This window comes from Phascolarctos cinereus, unplaced genomic scaffold (genome assembly GCF_003287225.1).
Source record: "Phascolarctos cinereus isolate Bilbo 61053 unplaced genomic scaffold, phaCin_HiC Scaffold_5;HRSCAF=322, whole genome shotgun sequence".
Classification (NCBI taxonomy): Eukaryota; Metazoa; Chordata; class Mammalia; order Diprotodontia; family Phascolarctidae; genus Phascolarctos; species Phascolarctos cinereus.
This window is the reverse complement of record NW_027555958.1, coordinates 330,652,952-330,672,955: the sequence shown is the minus strand read 5'-3', so window position 1 is coordinate 330,672,955 and position 20,004 is coordinate 330,652,952. Positions and strand designations below refer to the sequence as shown.

At 35.5% G+C, this 20,004-nt stretch overlaps 1 protein-coding gene across 2 annotated transcripts in view; it reads left to right on the top strand.

The window, feature by feature from the left end:
* Positions 1-20,004, top strand: part of COG2 (component of oligomeric golgi complex 2) — a 68,783-nt gene that overhangs the window by 5,587 nt on the left and 43,192 nt on the right. Inside the window, exons 2-5 of one of the 2 annotated variants that reach the window (XM_021000433.2) lie at positions 4,662-4,823; positions 6,082-6,147; positions 12,241-12,321; positions 14,168-14,271. In XM_021000433.2, the coding sequence (XP_020856092.1) occupies positions 4,662-4,823; positions 6,082-6,147; positions 12,241-12,321; positions 14,168-14,271 (413 nt within the window). Of the gene's footprint in view, positions 1-4,661; positions 4,824-6,081; positions 6,148-11,161; positions 11,221-12,240; positions 12,322-14,167; positions 14,272-20,004 lie in introns of those variants that run through there. The other variant, XM_021000434.2, reaches the window with a different exon arrangement.

Genomic DNA, 20,004 nt, shown 5'->3' with positions numbered 1-20,004 from the left:
GGCTTTTTGGAGGTGTCATAATTTTATCAATAGTCCTGTCTTGAAAAAAGGCTAAAGCAGTGTTTGACTGTACAAAGTGAAAAATAACATTTAGGGCTAGAGAAATGATGCTCCCAATGTCCTCTGTCCTAGTCACAGTATATTTGGAGTATTGTATTCTGTTCTGCAAGACTTATTTTAGGAAGGACATTGATAAATTGGAGAATATCCATATGATGCTTGTTATATTGTGAATTGAGGACAACCATGATATCATAGGGTTTCAGTTAATATCATAAGGGAAGCAGTTGAAGGAATTTGAAATGTTTAAATTGAAAAGAGAAGACATTTCTCCTAGTCGAAACTGTTGTCTTCAACTATTTGAACACCACATAGAAGAGGTATTGGGTGTCTTCTGCGTGGCCCTAGGCAGCAGGACCAGGAGCAATGTTAGTTGAAGAGGTAATTTTGTACTTGATATAAAGAAGAAATTCCTAAGAGTTAGATTTCTCCCTCTCTCCCTCATAGCATGTACTTGCCTCTCATTTCTATGTCGTAGAATCCTCTCTCTTCCTTTCAAGACACAAATGAAGTAATACCTTCTGTGTGAGGCTTTATCCTATGTCCCCAATTGCTAGTGCTTTCTGTCTCAATCCACCTTGTATTTACATATTTTGTATTTTTAAATATTTAATCTCTTTATATTTATTCTGTCTATGCTTATATTTGCTTGCTAAATTCCCCACTACGATATAAACTCCTTGGGAGTAGGACTTGTCTCTTCTATTGTGCCTATATTTTCCTGTAAGTCTTAGTTAAAGTTTTGCCTTCTGCAAGAAGCCTTTCCCAGTCTCCCTTAATCTTAGTGCCTGTCCTCCCTCCCTCTGGGACTACTCCCAATTTATCCTGTGTTAATCTTGTTTGTATATAGTTGTTTGTGTGTTGTCACCCCTCCTAGACTGTGAGCTCCTTGTGGGCAGAGACTGTCTTTTTTGACATTAGAAGGTGGTTAATAAATGCTTGTTAATGGCAAAGGTTGAATGATACTTTGTCAGATATGTTGTAGAGAGGACTGTTCTCCCAGAATATTTGGAATTCCAACTCCTAGATTTTTGGGATAGTAGCTTCTGTTTAATAAGTCAGTGCTGTTTATGTTACTCATCAGTGCTTTTTCTGGTGAACCAACGAAATTGCTTAAAAGAAATTTAAAAAATACGTGTCTGAATATGCTGTTTTAAACACTCTTCAAATTCAGTTCAGCCAAAAGTTAGTAGATATCTACTATATGTCCTACACTGTGCTAAACGCTGAGGATAGCAAAATTAAAACAACATGGCCTGCCGTCAAGGAACTTGTAATCTAATGGGAAGCATAGAATACATATGTAAGATGTTAGTTACTTGGTAGACTGTGATGAGACAAGGGTAAGATCTGGACAAAATATTCTAGGAAAATATGAGGGATAGAATATAAAATATGAGGGGGAATCAGGAAAAGCTTCATGCGAGGGGTGACACTAGAGCAGATCTTTAAAGGAAAATGATTTCCACAGGTAGAGCAAATAAGAACAAGGAGATTAAGTACAGATTAGTTCTAGGTGTGGGAGACAGCTAGTAGTCCAATTTGGCCAGAAGGTAAAGTACAAGAATAGAAATAGTATGCAATAATTTTGAAAAGGAAGCTTGGAGCCAGATTGTTGAGGACCTTAAATGCTAGCCCTATCTTATAGGGCTACAGTACAGATTTTTGAGCAGGAAGCCTCCATGTTTTCAAAATATTATTTTAGCATCTGTATGAAATATGGATCACAAGGGGAGAGACCAGAGGCAGTGCGGTCAGAGAGGACCCTGAGAGAATAATGCGAGGTGATTGAGGGCTTAAAGTTGAGTAGTGGCATTTTATGTGGAGAGTAATATTGTGGACATAGAATTAGCAGAATTAGAGGCTGCTTGAATGATAGGAGTGAAGGAAATGGAAGAATCAAAGGTGCTATAAGGTTTTGAGTCTGGGTAATTGGGAGCATAGAGATAATATGAATGGAAATAGGGAGTTTAGAGGGAAGGAATGTTTTAAAGAAGACGAGTTCCTTTGAGTTTGAGGTACTTCTGGACATCTTAGTGGAGATGTGTGACTGGAACTCAGGGGTGAGATTAAGGCTGAATGAACATACCTACATGCATATGTAGATACACATTTATCCATATGTATATACATGTACACATATCGTCACACACGTGTGTGTATAATTTGTCTGCCTAGAGATGATAAATTGAACTCTTTTAAGTATGTGAGATCACCAAAAAAGAGAATATATACTTCAAGTTATTGATAAAAATGTTGAAAAACACAGGAGGAAGATGAGGAGTGATGATGTTTTGGAACCTGAGGGAGAACAGATAGAAGAGGGGGGCAAGAGAGCAATAAAGGTACCAGTTATGAATTGTTGTTAATTATTGCTTATCTCTATGTAACTCATTTTAACCTATGGCTTCCAAGTTTTGAGAAGCATCTTCTGTAAGTCCTTTGAAAGGGCTTAGATCTTTGACTTAGAAGCCTACTAGTCTTCTCTTTAAATTCCTCATAACCTTTAGGAAGGCATTTTTTTGTATACAAAAGATGACTCTATGCCTCAGTTTTCCCTTGGGGAATTTTACTACCAGCCTCACAGTTTTGAAGTGTTTGTGAAAGTACCTTAGAAAACTAAAGTATGTAGCAAATAATTTTCATACATATGTGAAGTTTTTAATTTTATCAATAGTGGACATCCATAATAAATTCTTGTTGGTTGATTGATTTTTAGGAGATAAAAAATGTTTTACATGAAAATTATAAGGGAGATCAAAGTTCCATTAGATTTTAACCTAGTCTGCCAAGTTCTGACCATAATGCTTTGTTCCAGTTCCAGCTGAAAGATCATCTTCTTCCTCTCTTCTCTGAACTCTTCCAAATCCTATCTATCCTTTAAGGCCTGACTCAGGGTCTGTCTTCATTATGAAAGCTTTCCTAACTTTCCTAGTCCTCTTCTGAACTTACCTGAACTGTCTGAACTTATAGTATTTATCTGTCATTAATTTTATGCATTTTATAGTCTTTGATTATCCTTGTATGTGAGTGTGTAACATATATCAAGCAATTAGGTGGTACCGGCGGATAGAGTTCTGGACCTGGAGTCAGGAAGACTAATCTTCCTGAGTTCAAATCTGGCCTCAGACATACTAGCTGTGTGATTCAGGGCAAGTCATTTAACCCTGTTGGCCTCAGTTTCCTCATCTGTTAAAAAAAAAAAAGGGCTGGAGAAGGAAATGGCAAACTACAGTGTCTTTGCCAAGAAAACCCCAGATGGGGTCACAGAGTCAGACACAACTGAAATGACTAAACAGCAACAATGAAACATATATCTGTGCCGTATATTTATACATTTACTACGTCTATATACACGTTAGCTGTATATATAAAGATAGAGTATTTATATAAAGGCCTAGAAAGTAGGGATAGTGGATTATTATTATAATCGTCATCATTGTTGTTATTACTAATATTATTATGGTTGAGTCTCCCCATTTTGCCTAGGCTTAAAGTGCAGAGGCCTAAATTCAATTACTGATTTGCAGGGGAGCTTTGACCTGCTCTGTTTCCAAAATGGGCCAGTTTACTGCCTTAAACAATGTGGTGGCCCTTGATATTGTAAATTTGCCACATCAGTGTTCAGTGTAGTACAAGTTTTGTAATTTTCCAAAGGCAATCTAGCCCACTTTCCTCCTCCTACTTAATTCTAGGCCCAAATTGTTGTTTATTTGTGTTCTCTGTCCAAAATCTTTATAATGATCTATTTGGTTCCTCCTATACAGATTGAGCTCCTGTATGGACCAAGATTTTTGGAGTTTTTTACATCCTACCCCCAAAAAATACTTTAAAAACTGCTTCTAAGAAGTTTATTTTGTTATAGCTGTGAACAATTTATTTCCTTTTGTTTTTATTGTTTCTGTTTTGTAAAGTGATCCCAGGTGAATGTTCTAAATGATGTCTTAGGTCTTGAACATGCCAGTTATGAGCTGTGTAGTGTTAACTAAAAATCAATTAAATACTTGGAAATTGTGTTCACCAGATATTAGCCATTAGTATTTCATTATTTCTGGTATTGTTTGAAATTTATATTGAAATCCTAGAACTATGATGATTTTGCCTTGTCTCCTTATCTTACTGATAAGGAAACTGAGTCACCATAGGTAACTAATTGAGTAATGGTAGAGCTGAGAGTAGAAACCATTTCTTCTGATTCCTTAGGTCATTGTTCTTTCTACCTAATTGTGAAGCATTATTGCTATTTGACTATAGGACTCCCTATGGATGAGTGAAAATAAGATGTCTTTCAAGTTTGACTCAGAGAGCATAGTGTAATTCTTTCCCATGTTAGGGTACATTTATTTGAGTAATAAAGTCACTTGTAGAATTTAAACAACAATAGAGGGTGCTCTTGTTTAATGTAACCTCATCTTGAATTCTGCAGAAAGTGAATGCCTCTGCCATTTACATTGCTGATAGTCCTGTTGATTGATTTTTCCCTAGAGATATATTACTTGCCACAGAAGTAGGATTTTCTTTTGTTATTTATCTTAATATTTTCTTTTTTGAATGTTGGAAATTGTTGTAAATATTGTATCCTGTTGTTTTTTGTTTTTCAGGATGACTTTGATGTCGATCATTTTGTGTCTGACTGTAGAAAACGGGTCCAGTTGGAAGAACTTAGAGATGATCTAGAACTCTATTACAAACTTCTTAAAACAGCCATGGTAGAACTCATTAATAAAGATTATGCAGACTTTGTCAACCTTTCAACAAACTTAGTAAGCATTCAAGCTGGATATCTATATAAGTGTTAATGTTTTATCTGAGGGACTTTACATTTGAAATTTTCCATTCTAGCTTTTATCCTTGATTGATTTTAGAAGTTTGAAGCATCTAGTTAACAGAGAAGCTAACTTTTTAAATATTTTAATTTCTTTCCTTTTTTTTTTAACTTAAGCATTTGAAAACCTGTTTTTCTTTAAGTGGGGTTCCTCTATTGGTTTATCTATTTCAGTTAGGTCAAAGTAGAAGTTAGCACTTTATTAAATGGCAATAATATGATGATCATGACTATTTGGGGGAAATTTTCCATTTATTAAAGTAAAAACTTCAGTGACTCAGTTAAATTGGAGGACCAGTCTGAAATAGTAAAAAGTGAAAATATAGGTTATTTTAAAAGAAATTTGCCATGGTTTAATTTATTTGCAAGTATAAATGCTAAATTGGAGCTAGGCTAAGGAAATATTTACTATTAAATATCCTTAGGAGACTTGCTCTAAATAATTTATATAATTAGCCTCAGGAAGCTATAGTATATAAATGGAAAGGTTCAAATGCATGAGGATATAGTATTTAAATAATTCTTCTTCCTTTCTAGAATTTTAATTTGCTTTGTACACTCTTTCTTTATTGATAATACAGAAGTTATTGATTACTCTCTTTGCTTTCAGAAATTTGCAACTGAAAGTACCAATAGGTTGAGCCGGACTCTTCAAGTGATTTTTCTACTGTATTCTATTTCTAAGCACCTTGAATATTACAATGTTCGAGAAATGTAATAAAAATTTGTTTTGGTTATTGATTATCATAAGTAAATAATAGAAGCACATTTCTTTCAAATTAGTTTTATTTCCTTTCATTCTTGTCTTTCCCTCCCCCGTTCCCTTTTCCCACCCCACTCAGTTTTCGTCTGTCTTCACCTCTCTCCCTTTCTCCCTTGGGTGCTCTGTCTCTCTTTTTCTCTGTCTGATTTTTGAAGCTTCATACAAAACAATTTTTATCGTATCCCCATATAATTTTATGATGGAAGGCGTATTCAGTAACAGTAGTTGGAAAATTATATTTCTGTTAGTTTGATTGCTTGTTACAGCATTATATAATAGACTTTTATATGATATAGAAAAGGATGAATTGAGGATTGAATATAGATGTCAGCATAAATGAATATAAATCTAGTGTTATTTTCTGTTGGTATTTATCATAACTATCATTCCTGATAATTGTAATGTGTGTTTGTTAACAAAATTTCCCTTTTAGGTTGGTATGGACAAAGCCCTCAACCAGCTTTCTGTGCCTTTGGGACAGTTACGAGAAGAGGTTATGGTGGGTACAAATAATGAGTCATGTACTACATATTCAAACGTAGGATGTTTATTATTTGTAAATTACTGTAGCTCCAACCAGAAGTGAAATGATGTATTGTTTTACATGTGAAGTGATTTCACAATTTTTAAAAATTTTGATTTGATGAGAAAGATGAAAGCAATGAATGAAAGTGAAGGAACCTAAAAAACTCTTGCTATCTGCTTCACAGGTGGAGTACATATAAATAATTGTCCATGTATTTTATTACTAATTCATGTCATATAGGCCACTGAGCATTAAGGTATGCTGCTGAATCAGTAAGGGCCAGAACATTATCCTTATTGTGCTTTTTATCCTTCTTAGATTTGTGTGTGGGGGGGGTATTTTGGGGGTTAATTTGATCTTATAGAACCCTTTGTATTATAGGTTGTTTGAACTGGGAATCTACTTTTTAAAATCATTAGGTCCTTAAGTAGATATAAGGACATGTTATAATCAGATTTACTTTAGATTAATAGTCTTCAGCTTTTCCCTGAGTAGTGAATTTCGATTTTCTAAAAGTCTTGTGATTGTTGAAGCTACTGATAGAAGGATTGGACATGTTGATACCCAAAACTCTTTCCTCTGCCTGAGAATCTGCCAAAGCATCCTAATATCAAAGGGTAGAGGCATGTTGAGGACCCCTGAGAATCCTAAAACTCATGGCAGTATAAAAATGTCACTATTAGAATAATACCAACCCTGAAAGAAGGTTCTGTGAATTTATTTCCAAAAATTCTTGAATTTGTCATTTTTATTTTGTTTTATCTTGCTTATGTATTGCTGTTAAATTGGTTAGTGTTACTATCAAATGTGTCAAAACCTTTTTTTTTTGCAGGCTAGATTTTTGGTCTGTGCAGTTAGGTTCTTAAATATTTTCAGATATAATGTGTGCCATTTTTGTCTTGAGTACAGAATGTAGTTTCATGATCAAGTCTTCTCTGTTCTTTATAAAAAACCCTCACATCCTACCAACCTCTCAAACTGTTGCTCTTTATCTCTCTTCTCTTTCACAGCCAAATTGCTAGGGAAAAATGTCTACACTTGTCTCTTCTTCTCATACATTTTTCAGCCCTTTTTAATTTGTCTTCCAGTCTCATCATTCAATTGAGATTGCTTTCTTCCAGGTTACTAGTTATCTCTTAATTGCCACATCTTCTCCATGATATTCTCTTCTCTTTAGGTTTTCATGATACTGGTCTCTCCTTGTTCTCCTCCAGCCTGTCTGAGTGCTCCTTCTTCATGTCTTTTTCCAGATCTTCATCAGGTGGTGCCACCTAATGGTGGGCATCACCAAAGGCTTTGTCCTGGGTCCTATTTTCCAATTCTTCCATGCTATTTTCTTTGGTGACCTCATTATCTTCCCCAGATTCAATTAATATCTGATCTGATTCTTAGATCTTCTTATATCCAACCCTAACCTGTCTCCGGACTTCCAGTCTTGCATTTCAAACTGGATGTTTCATAAACATCTTAAACTCAACATGTCCAAAATTGAAGTTGAATTCATTACCTTTCCCCCTCCAAGCCTTCTCCTCTTCCTAATTTTCCTATTACTGTCAAAGTTACCACCATCTTCCTACTTACTAGGCTTGTAACCTAGGTGTCATCCTTAATTGCTCACACTCTTTCACCACCCACATACACTCTCTTGCCAAGGCCTGTTGATTTTACCTTCTTAATGACTGTCACGTATGCCCCTTTCTTTCCTCTCACACTGTCACCATCCTGGTTCGACCTGTTATCACCTGATACCTGGATTACTACAATAGCCTGATAGTTGGTCTCCCTGCTGTAAGTCTCACCCCACTTCAGTCAATACTCCACTCATTTGCCAAAAGGATCTTCCTAAAGTACACTCTAGCCCCCATTCCCAATAAATTCCAATAGTTCCCTATCACCTCCAGGATCAAATATAAAATCCTCTGTTTTACTTTTAAAGCTTGTCCCTTTCCTACCTTTCTAGTTTTCTTACACTTTACATCACCTTTCCCTCCACCTCTATGTATTATGTGATCCAGTGACACAGGCCTCCTTACTGTTCCTTAAACAAAACATTTTACCACCTGATTCTAGGCATTTTCCCTGGCTTTCTCTGATGCCCAGAATTCTGTGTCCCTGGTGTCCTTGGCTTCATGCTAGTGCCAACTAAAATCTAACCTTCAGCTAAAGAGCTTTCCCAATCCCATTTAGTGTTAATGCCCTCCCTCTGTTGATTATCTTCAATTTATCCTATAGATAATTTGTTTCTACATGATTATTTGCATATTGTTCCTACCGTTAGACTGTGAGCTCCTGGAGGGCAGGGACCCGTTTTTTGGGCGGAAGGAGGGTTGAGGGGTAGTGATGGCCTTTCTTTGTATCCCTAGCTCTTTTCACTGTGCCTGTTTCATAGCTGGCACTTAATAAATGCTTGTTGATTTGGTAACACATCTGACGGCCCTTTTTTAGTCCTTATTCTTTTTGATCTGCCTTCCTGGATATACTCTTCTACCTGTCTATGCCTGTCCTATCCTATATTTGTGAAGTTAATTTTTTTGTACCCAAGTACAAGACTTTACATTTGTCCCTGTTGAATTTCATTTTATGAGATTTAGTACTCTAGCCTGTCAAGATCTTTTTGAATCCTGACTTTGTCATCACTTGTGTCATCCTTCCTAAAATTTGTCACATTCATATCTACTTGTATTTTCCATAAGAACAGTGTGAGATAATTTATCAAAGGCTTAGCTAAGATCTAATTAAACTATGTCCACTTCATTCACTTAAGAATCCTGTCATAAAAGGGAATAAAGTTAGTCTGGCATGACCTGTTCTTGATGAATCTCTTCTGATTCTTTTTAATTACTACTTCCTTTTCTAGGTGTTTACCAACCATATCTTTAATAATCTATTTTTTAAAAAGTCCCCAGGAATCAAAGTCAAGCTCATTGGCTAATAGTTTGTAGAGTCTGGTCTCTTTGCTTTTAGAAAATTGGGACATTTACCTTTCTTCATTCTTGTGCTACCTTCTTCTTTTTCCAGCTATCACTGATAAACTCAGTAGTCATATCTGACAGTTCTGTCAGGACCTGAGGATGAAAGAAAGATAATATTTTTAAAGTGCTTAGCACAGTGCCTTCAACATATCAGGAGCTTAATACATGCTTGTTCCCTTCCCCTCTCCTTCTTCCTCCTGTCCAACTCTGATACTGGTTCACTGTTCATCTGTACTGTGTGTCTCAGATACACATTCTGTTAGCTCTGTTTGAAATCTGGAAAATAGACATTCTTCATCTACATGATATTCCTTGTGTGAATAGACAAGCCAAACTTCTTTGAATGATTACAGGTCTCTTCTAGGATTTTGCGGTATATTGGGGCATGATGAAGTCAGTACAGTGTCTTAAAGAAAAAAAAGGAATCTTAAACAAAATTCTCTTTGAACTGGCTAATATTTTAGAACATTTTAGGCCTTCCTATTCCAATGAAAAATAAAGATGTGAAAGTAGCCGGTAAATCTACCTTCTTTTTAGATAGAAAAATGTAGGAAAATATGAAGTGTTTTTTGAAATCTCTCATGGTTAGACGACTGGCCCATTCTCTCATGACTTCAGCTATCACCTCTGCATGGACTACTCCCAGATTTATATATCCAGCCCTTATCCTTCACCTGAATCATAGGGTCAAATGTCATTTCAAGATATTGAGAAGAGAGTGGTAGGGATAGAGGTGACAAATTAAGTAGTGTTTTTTACAAGTTTAGTTGTGAAAGAGATAGCGTTTTAACTTGAGGCATGCCAGGATCAAGTGAAGGAATGAGGAAAACTTGGACATATTTATAGGTAGTTGGGAAGGAGGCAGGAGAAAGGAGAGATTTTGAAGAGAGTAGAAGTTATAATCAGAAAGGGGAATTTGATGGTGCAGGATCATGGAATTAATACAGTTGTGGATGATTAGGACTGTGGGAATGATATGTGAAACGGACCAAATGAGGAAAGGAATTAGGAACCTGTTTTGATAATTAAGGTATAACTATCCCTGTGGACTGTTGAAATTAAATAAACAGTTGAGTCAAAGAGGTTTATGAACTTGGAGGCTGGGATGTTTGAGGGGACGTCAGCACGTTTTTTGAAGTCTCCAAGTGTAGTTGTTGGAATGAAGAGGAAGACTGTGAGCCTGTTACTGAACTTTCAGAAGGAAGGAGAGTAATTTAGAGGCCAGTAGATGACTACAACAAGGATGTGAACATGGCTGATGAAGTGGACCTTACAGGAGGAAAGGTTACTAAGTGATGGCCGGAGAGAGAAGGTTTGGATTTGGCAGTGAGAAACAAAGAATTTTCCTGTTCTTCCTGGCCCATTGTACCAGGTGGCATAAGAGAAGAAGTGCTGGATACTAAAGAGGTCCAGGATTCAGGAGGGAGCCACATTTCCATGAATGTGAGGAAATGGTAAGAGTGCAAGATTCAGAGGTTTAGGATGAAGGGAAGTTTCTTAAGGATAGAAAAGGTTCCAGAGGAGACATAGTGAAAAGGGTTGGGAGGTGGGATAGGAAGTAGGAAGAGGTGATAAGAGTTGGGTGAGAGTCAGAGCATGAGGAGTGGTAACAGGAGAAAGGGGCTTTTACCTTGACATTTTTAACTGAATCACAGTGATTGGATTCTGAGGAATTGACTTTACTATTCATAAACCAGAGAATTGCCATTTAACTTGAGTACTCCCGCACTCCAGGATCCTGTGATTACAGAAGATGTAATTCCTTGTAGCACAAGGAAAGAAGCCAACAGAGAGATCATGTCATGTGTTTTGGTTGGTAAATGCTTGGTGATCTGTTCCCCAGGGCCATTTTTTTTATGATATCCAAAGTGGCATGGAATGATTATGCACTCAAAAGATACTTTTCTTATGGAATATGCATTTGGCTCCTAGTCAGGCATGCTATCTGAGGCCCTGATCTTGGTGTGGACATTGAGTGCTTCTTAAGGGCTAAAGTGGTGTTTTTTTTTCCCCAGAAGGTTGAGTGAAACAAGCAGAGTAGGAATTGACTTCACATGTGTCTGTATGTTCCAAGGTAAGGAGGCCTGTGAATCCAATTCTTGAGTATGCCCTATTGGAGTCTCAGCCTCCTGGGGCCAGTGTTTGAAAAGGAATGAGAGGGTTCGGAGCAAGGATCTTGGTCTCTGCCAGCCTTCTTATCATGATGGTGGAGAGTAAAGGCATTGTTGCTTTCTCTGATGATTTGACAAAACCATCTGTAATCCTAATCCAACTAACCTTGTTCACTTTATCTCATACCATTTCTCATGTATTCTCTATGTGCTATTCCCTGAGTACATCCTTGCCTTTCCTATCCCTTTTTGTTTCTGTTTATGCATAATCTTAAAATGGCCTGTTTACCAAACCTTCATCTGTTTGCATTCTACCCTTTTTTCTAAACCCAGATTAAATATCGCCTCTTCTATTAATTCTTCATTCAAGTTAAATGATTTCTCCTTTATCTAATCTGACATCACTTTATTTTCTTACAAACTTAGATTTTATTTTGTATTATATTGTCTTTGTACCTGTCCTACTTTTCTCTACTAGAATATGCTTATTTTTTTCTCCCCTCATGTCATGTATTATTATAGTTTTATGTGATTAACATTTGTTGAATAAGCAAACTTTTTGTTTTCTTTATTTCTAGTAATGAAGTCCTTTTGATTCTTTCTTTCATCTGGTTCACTCTAGTTCAGACCTTAATTACCTTCCATCAGGATTATCAAAATCATCTCCTAATTCTTTTCCTCCTCTGATCTATTCCACTTATCACCCCTATAGTCCTAATTTTCCCAGAACACCATTGTCATCATATAGCATTCCTGTCCTATAACTTAAATTGCCCTACTGTTGCCTATCATATAAATATTCAGTTTCATGAATAAGTGTTCTTATAGAACTTGGTACAGTATTGACAGATAGACTCTCGTTACATACTTATGCAGCTGAATAGGCAAATAAGCAAAAAAAAAATCCTAATATTATGCCTCATTTGTTGTAGACATGGGTTAATTTGTTTTTAACTTATCTTGCTTTCTTTCTTTTTTTTAAGAGCCTTAAGTCCACTGTCAGTGAGGGAATTCAGGCAGTTGATGAGCGAATGTCTAAACAAGAGGATATAAGACTAAAAAAGGTATGGGCAAATATATAAAATGCCAATGTAAAAAGTTCTTTTAAGAAGAACAGTGGTGGAGTATAATCAGAGAAAAAATATATTGGTTGTTGGCATATTATTTTGTTCATTAATTTATCATCGTGGCTTTAATTTTTTTAAAAACTTTTTAAATTTTAAATTTTAAAAATTTAAAATTTTAAAATTTTTAAAAATATAGCAGTCTCTGGTATCTTTGTCACTAATGCTCACTAAGCTTATTTTTTCAGGATCTTTCCCTATATATTATTTTTGTGTTTTTTAAAAAACTTCATAGGTTTAATATTATGTTTCCACCAACTTTTTGAAGTAGGTCAGATCATAAAATGAGAGAATTTTTAAAATCATCTAGTTCAGGTATCAGTTTTACATATTAAAAAAACATCCAGTCTCAGAGATAGATATTAAGTGGTTTTCCTAAGCTCACACAACTAGTTAATGCAGATCTGGGGCTAAAATAGAATTCAGGCCTCTTCTCAGGTTACTACTCTTTCTAGTATTAATGATAAAAGCTGACAGTTATACAGGGCTTTGAGTTTTACAAAATGCACAACAAGGTGTGAGGTGAAGTACAACAGATAATATCCCATTTTACAGATAAGAAAACTGACACAAAGAGAGGTTAAATAACCTATCCATGGAGTCAGGACAATACTAACTTCTTAATTTTACGGATGAAGAAATGGGATAAGAGATAAGTGAGTCATCTAAAGTTATACAAGTGCAGAGCTAGGAATAGAACACAAGTCTGCCGTCCTAATCTAGTGATCTTTCCAAAAGACCATACTGTGTATAATCTTCCACAAAAAAAAAATTTGTTTATCAGTATAATGTCTATAGCCAAACCATCTGAAGGCACATAATCTCATCTGATCATAGAAGGCTAAGAGGATTCAGGCCTGGTTAGGACCTGGATTTGAAGCCACCTGGGAATTATAGATGTTGTAGGTCTTAAAAGTGTGACATAGTGGATAAATAACTGCAGAATGATTGCCAGACTTCAGTGGTCAGAGGACTTTTTTTCTCATGGGAAGTTCCTTACACCAGTGATATAATGGGTCTAGACCCTCCCCAACAACCACCTCACCATGGAAAAAAAAAAGGGGAAGCACACACACACAGACACAAATTTGTAAACTTTACTAAAGCTGAGAAAACCGACCTCCTTGACAGACTTATCTGTTATTTATTTCTGATCATTGTGTTCTTATTAGCTCTTATCCATGACACAAAACTTATCTTTTGTAAAGAAGTGGCTGTTTTTACCCATCCCTTCAAAGTACTCCTCTCTGCTTATCTTTATCCTGTTTCAGCTATTTTGAAAGTGCTTAACTATCTATAAAATTATGTCTATTTACTCCCACATGTACATGTAAATGTGGTTGTTATGTTCAGCCTTCTTGGTATATACTTAGTGCATATATGCATAAAGAGAAAGATCTAACAAGAAAAAAACACAGTTAAAATTGAGGGAGCTCAGAAAAAGCAAGGCAAAGGAATAAGTTTATGGTTCGAAAATGGGGTGGGGGAAGGAGCAAGGATAGAAATTTGAGGAATAAGGAATGTCAGCATTTGTTCCAATAATCTCCCTGTATCATGCTGTAATAAAGTAAGGCAATGTATTTGTTCCGGAAAGTCAATCTTAATATTTCTTCGTGTTTTCAATGACAAATTTTAAGATATAGAAAACCATTCATAACTCAAAGGCTTTGACTGAACAAACATTACCTTTAAGTCTTGTCCTGAATTTAGACCCAGGAAATAAGGTAGCAAAAATAAAACGTCATGAAAAGATTTCTTTCTTACTTTTTTGCTTTATTTTTTACAGATGTCTGTGTTGAGACTTATTCAAGTTATTCGCTCAGTTGAGAAAATTGAAAAAATATTAAATTCCCAAAACTCTAAGGAGACATCTTCATTAGAAGCAAGCAGGTAAATATGCGAGATAGTTTTTTCTAATGTACTCATGAATTGTTTTTTTAACCATATCAATCATAATTAGCTTATCACAACTTTAAAAGTTGTGGCTTACTTAAAAAAGAACAAAATGGGGGCAGCTAGGTGGCACAGTGGATAGAGCATTGGCCCTATATTCAGGAGGACCTGAGTTCAAATCTGGCCTCAGACACATAATACTCTCTAGCTGTGTAACTGTGGGCAAGTCACTTAACCCCAATTGCCTCACCAAAAAAAAGAAAAGAAAAGAAAAGGACCCACATGAACTTTTAAAAATGCATAGTATTAAAAATTTAGGTTTGTGACGTGTAGTTAAAACTCTCTGTGTTACTTGAATTGTATAACTTATTTCCTATTAATAATTTTCACAGCAATCATAGCCTATAATTCTCACACTTTCAGTACTGTAACTTCAGGAGTCAGAGGCAGAATGTTTTTGCTGCAAGACCTTTGCCTCTGAAATTTCCCCTTTTGATGTATACAGTCCTTGTTGACCTTTGGGGCATGATATAATATACATTTGTCAGACCAGTGTAGTCTAATTGTCTTACTGACACCTATTTTAAATGTTTTAATATCTTAAAATATTTAGGATGAGCTATAAAAACTTTTCAAATGAACTTAATGTACCTTGAGTCTAAAGTGGCATAATGGGACAACTATTAACAAATTTTATAGGCATAATGTATAACTTAATAAACATTTCTACTAATCTGTGGTAAACCATTTAAAAGAGATTGCTAAGAGATTATAACACTAGAACCAGGGTTTTTAACCTTTTTTGTATTATGAACCCCTTTGCTAGTCTGGTAAAGCCTAAAGACCTTTTCTCATAATATCATTTTTAAACACATAAAATAAAATAGAGAAGATAACAAAGGAAACAAATTACATTGAAATAGATATGTAATTTTTTCTCATCCAGGTTCACAGACCCTCCCGAAATCTATGCACAGACCCCAGGTTAAGAGCCCCTGCACTAGAATGTTATAAAACAGCTTAGAAGATATTTATTTAAATCATAAAAACAGAAAGGAATGACAAATTAACATAAGATAATAAGGTCTGTGAGCTCTTATCTACCACTCAGATCTGTGATTGGATAACTTAGGGATTCTTATTAAAATTAGTCTACATTTAAGCTATAGCAGTTTTGTGTTGTCTGTTACTTCTAAGATTATTACTCACACTAAGAGTTCTCTTAATTGTCTTAACATAAAATAGATGGGAATAAGACAATTCCTCCTAGTTCTTAAGTAACAATATTTGTATTGAGTATCTACTGTGTGTAAGACACTGTTAGACATATATAAAGAAATATAGTATGTAATCTTTATCTTCAGTAGTCAAGTTGAGAAGGCAAGATATGTACGTAACAATGTGATACCAAGCAGGAAGATCATAAATATCTGATAAGGGGTACATCGAGTAAATTCTGTCAGATTTTGGAGGATGAAGTGATTAATGCCAGTTGAATTGGTCAGTGAAGGCTGAGTAGATATGATTGAGTTGAGCTTTAAAGGTTTAGCAGCCTTTGCCTAGGAATAAAGGAACAGGAAAGAAATTCTAGGCAGGGACTACTGTGAGAGCAGAGTTAGGAAGGCAGGAAATCACAAAATGTATTCAGATGATAATGAGTCCATTAATTTGCCTGAAGTTGGAAGATTTGAGTTGTAGTATAGTTGGAAATTCGGTGCATAGTTCCATGTGATCTTTGTACCAATTACTTCAGAAAGAATAGGTGATTATTGGTCTCACTCCGAAGATTCTGGACCATCATAGGGTGGTTGCTGACTGAAACATAGCCAAACTATGAATTTATGCTTTATAAAGCAGCTTGGCAATTTTATGCCTGCTGTTGGAACCTTATTTCACTTAGATGGTTCTCTTTAGCATTAATGTTAGTTTTGTACTTGTCAGGTTATTTGTGGCATGAAGGTATTTCAATTCAATATCTCATTTTTCGTAGCTTTCACAAAACAAATACACACACACACACACACACACACACAGGCGCACGCTCCCTACTGTTTGGGTATGTCAGGGTGGTAATTGATGGGGGGAGCAAAATAGTTTTGTGTACTATCTATCTCCACTTCCAAATATATATTTGGAGAGCTTTGGACCCAGTAACAGGCTGAGGATATGTGACTGGAATGTTCTTTGGTTTACTCAACGATAGTTAATGGGTTTTATCTATGAAGTCAGATGCTTTAAGATGGACACTTATCTATGAAGTTAATGGGAAAAGAGTGGAAGACCTTCTTGGCTGATTTCAAGGGTGAAACCAAAAAGCTGGGGTCACTTAATATAGGATACATGTCAATATCTTGTTGGTACCAGGAGAATGGCTTTGGGTTATTTTCTTAAGTGAGAAACCAAAGATCTTACAGAGGTGCTTATGTTTCCTGTCCCTTCCCTTTTGAGAGGGATGCATTTTATACATTTTCTTCATATATCTTTTTTTATTCTAGGTGATTTTTTTGAAAACAACAGATTTTTGGGTTTTTAAAAATTTTTTAATCTGCTCTGTCACTCTTTTTCATTTATTGGATTGTTTAATGCTTTCACAAAGTTATGAGAGTTAGGTTTCTATTTTTCTCCATTTGTAATATTCTTTTTTTCTGAATTAGGATTTTCCCCCCTTTATGCATAAAAATAGTACTCTTCGTTTATTTTTGTTTAAACTTCTTTAAAGCAATTCTATTCCCATAGATTCTCATCCTCTCATTTTCAGCCTCCCAAGTGAAATAATGTAGAAGGAGAAGAGGTCCTAGGGTAGAAAACCCTGTGGGAAACCCACGCTTAGTGGGCATGACCTGGATGAAGATCCAACAATGAAAGAGCTATCAGATAGGTAAGATAGGAGAACCAGTAAAAGCAATTTTAAGTAGTGACTCAAAAACCTATAGAGAAGAGAGTATCAAGGAGAATATGATCACCAGAGCCTGCAGAGTGGTCAAGATGGATGAGGACTGAAAAAAGACCATTAAACTTGGCAATTAAGAAATTATTAGTAACTTTGGAGATTAAAGCCTATTACAGTAGTCCAGGTTTGAGGTGATGAGGACCTGCACTGGGGTGGTGGCAGTGTTGGAAGAGAAAAGGGGGCATATACAGGTAAAAGTTAGAAAGGTAGAATTTGACGGGATTTGGTAACTGATTGGAAGTGAAAGTAAAGAACTGAAGATGAAATTAAAGGCAAAGAGATTAAATTATCCCTATTTACAGATAACAACATAGTTTATTTAGAAAACTCCAGAAAATCAGAAAAAAAAATGATTGAGATAATTAGTAGCTTCAGGAAAGTAGGAGGATACAAAATCCTCCCTCTCTTCATCAGTATTTCCTTATAGCAATAATACAAATCAGAAAGAAATTACAGAGAAATCTCATTCAAAACAATTACAAAATACATAAAATAAAAAGGAATCAGTGTGTCAAGATACTTGAGATGTTAATACAGTTACAAAACATGGAAGTAAAGGAACACTTGAAAATTGATAGACATTCTTCATGGTTGGGCAGATGCAGTAGAATAAAGATGAAAATTCTACCTCAGTTAATTTATACTTTTAGTCCTTCACCTGTCAAATTACCAAAGACACAGAGACAAAATGACAAAATTCAAACTGTATTATAAAACAGTAATCATCAGAACTATCAAAGAACTGTGTGCACTACAGACACAAGCCTACTAAAGACAATTTTTATTGTTTTTAAATTATTCCAAATCTAAGTATTTTTCTGTTGAAAGCAAGAAACATTCAAACTGGCAGTTATTTCATACCATTGGATGTCTTTCTAGCAAGTCATTTTGATGCCCCAATTTAATAGGAATCTTGTACAAGGAATATTTCATTGTCAAGATTGATCAAAGGTCCAAAGATTAGGTAACAGTTCACTTAGCAGTTTATGTATCAGGACAATAGTCACTTAATTTTTCACCACATTCTTGGAGAATTGTTTTCCTAAAGCCATCCCTCATTGACCACTCAGTTCAGGGATTCTCATTTCCAGCTGGTCCATGCCATCCTAATTTCCATTAACTGAAGTTATCAAAAGAATTTCTTCCTTTTAGGTGGGATCAGTATCTTAATCCAGTCAAGGTAGATTATTCAAAGGTTTCTTGCTCTTATTAATTACTTCAGTGTGTTTTCCTAAGCTGATCTGGAGAGAGAGAAGGATGTTGTTTTGGGATTGAGAGTTAAAGATGTCTGATAAAATTTCTCATCCAAATTAATCAATAGGCTTCAGACTAGGATAATTTTTAAATGTTTTAATATTTCCAGAAGAGGGAATGGGGGCTGGTTTGTCTGCTTCCGCAAAATGATTTGTTATTGGTTAAAAAAGTAGAAAAGCTAATCATTACAACAGCATCTGTGGCACTTGAATTCAGTAGCCTACACTGTTCATTAAGAATAGTGTATTACATCATATACTGCAGTAAACTCCAAATGGATATGGGACTTATATATAAAAGATGTTATAAAAATTGGAGATTTTTATATAATACATATGCTGCCATGCTCATCATTCCTTGTATTCTTGCCAGATGTTCTGTTGCTGGATCTTCTGGACCAAACCTCTAAAACATTTAGGATCTTTGGTAAACATACCTTAACTGTTAGTTTCTTAAGCCTTGCCCTTGATTTTTCTTTAAGTCTTTTTTAAATGTATTAATCATGTTTCTCCTCTTGTGTTATAAACTTCTCAAGGGCAGCGAATAAAGTGCTTTCAGTTTCATCTGTAGTATCATCTTATGGAATTTAGGGACATGACTATTTCACTTAGTGGGTATTTGTTAACTATAGTTAACTAAAGGACTTATAGGAAAAGATTCTTTTCAGTGTTTGAGTATTCTAACTCTTCATAGATTGTACCAAAGTAAGCATAAGTTTTTCCAGACTTTCAGAGAATAGAGAAAAGATGGGTATGATTCTGTGGGAAAGAGTTTAAAAGTAAAGGTAGTTTGAGGGATAGAGAATTTTAAGAATAAAATTCTTACAATAAAACTGGGAAATTCTGGTGATAAAACTGGGAATAATTCTGACAAAGAATAATAATAATGCTGTACTCCAGTGGATCCATAATTTCATCAGCGTTAGTGGTCTTTCCGAAGGTATGGTTGACAACCCATCAATGCCGTCTTATCCTGTGTGGTTCTAGCTGTTTTCATATTTCGCTAAATGTAATGCCTGACTTTTGCACTTTGGGGCCAGACTAGTGATTTCATTGGAGTAGGGAACTTGTACAGAGGAAACTTCCTTTACCAATGCAGATTAACAGCTATTCTGCTATTTTTAATCTTACCTTTGAACACTGAGAGGTTAAGGGAATTGTCAAGGGTCTGTTTAAGCCAGTGTGTATCGAAGGTGGGACTATGAACCCATGTCTTCTTGACTCTGAGATCATGTTGTGCCACCTCTCCTGGTATTTTACCTTTAGGAAACATTTTGATATATATTTTGAGGTAAGGAATCTAAGTAGACTAATGTAGTTAACAGAAGGATCTTCAAGGTCATATTCAAGGAGGTCAGGTACAAGATACGGAAAACAAGAGCACATAGCCACAGAATAGTACAAAAGACTACAGGGGAGCTGTAAAGTTGTCAGGAAAGATAGAGCCCAGATTGAGCTGAGATCTGAGAAATTTTTCAGAAAAAAACCAAAATAGACAATTTTAGTTATATTCAGGGTAAGAGGAAA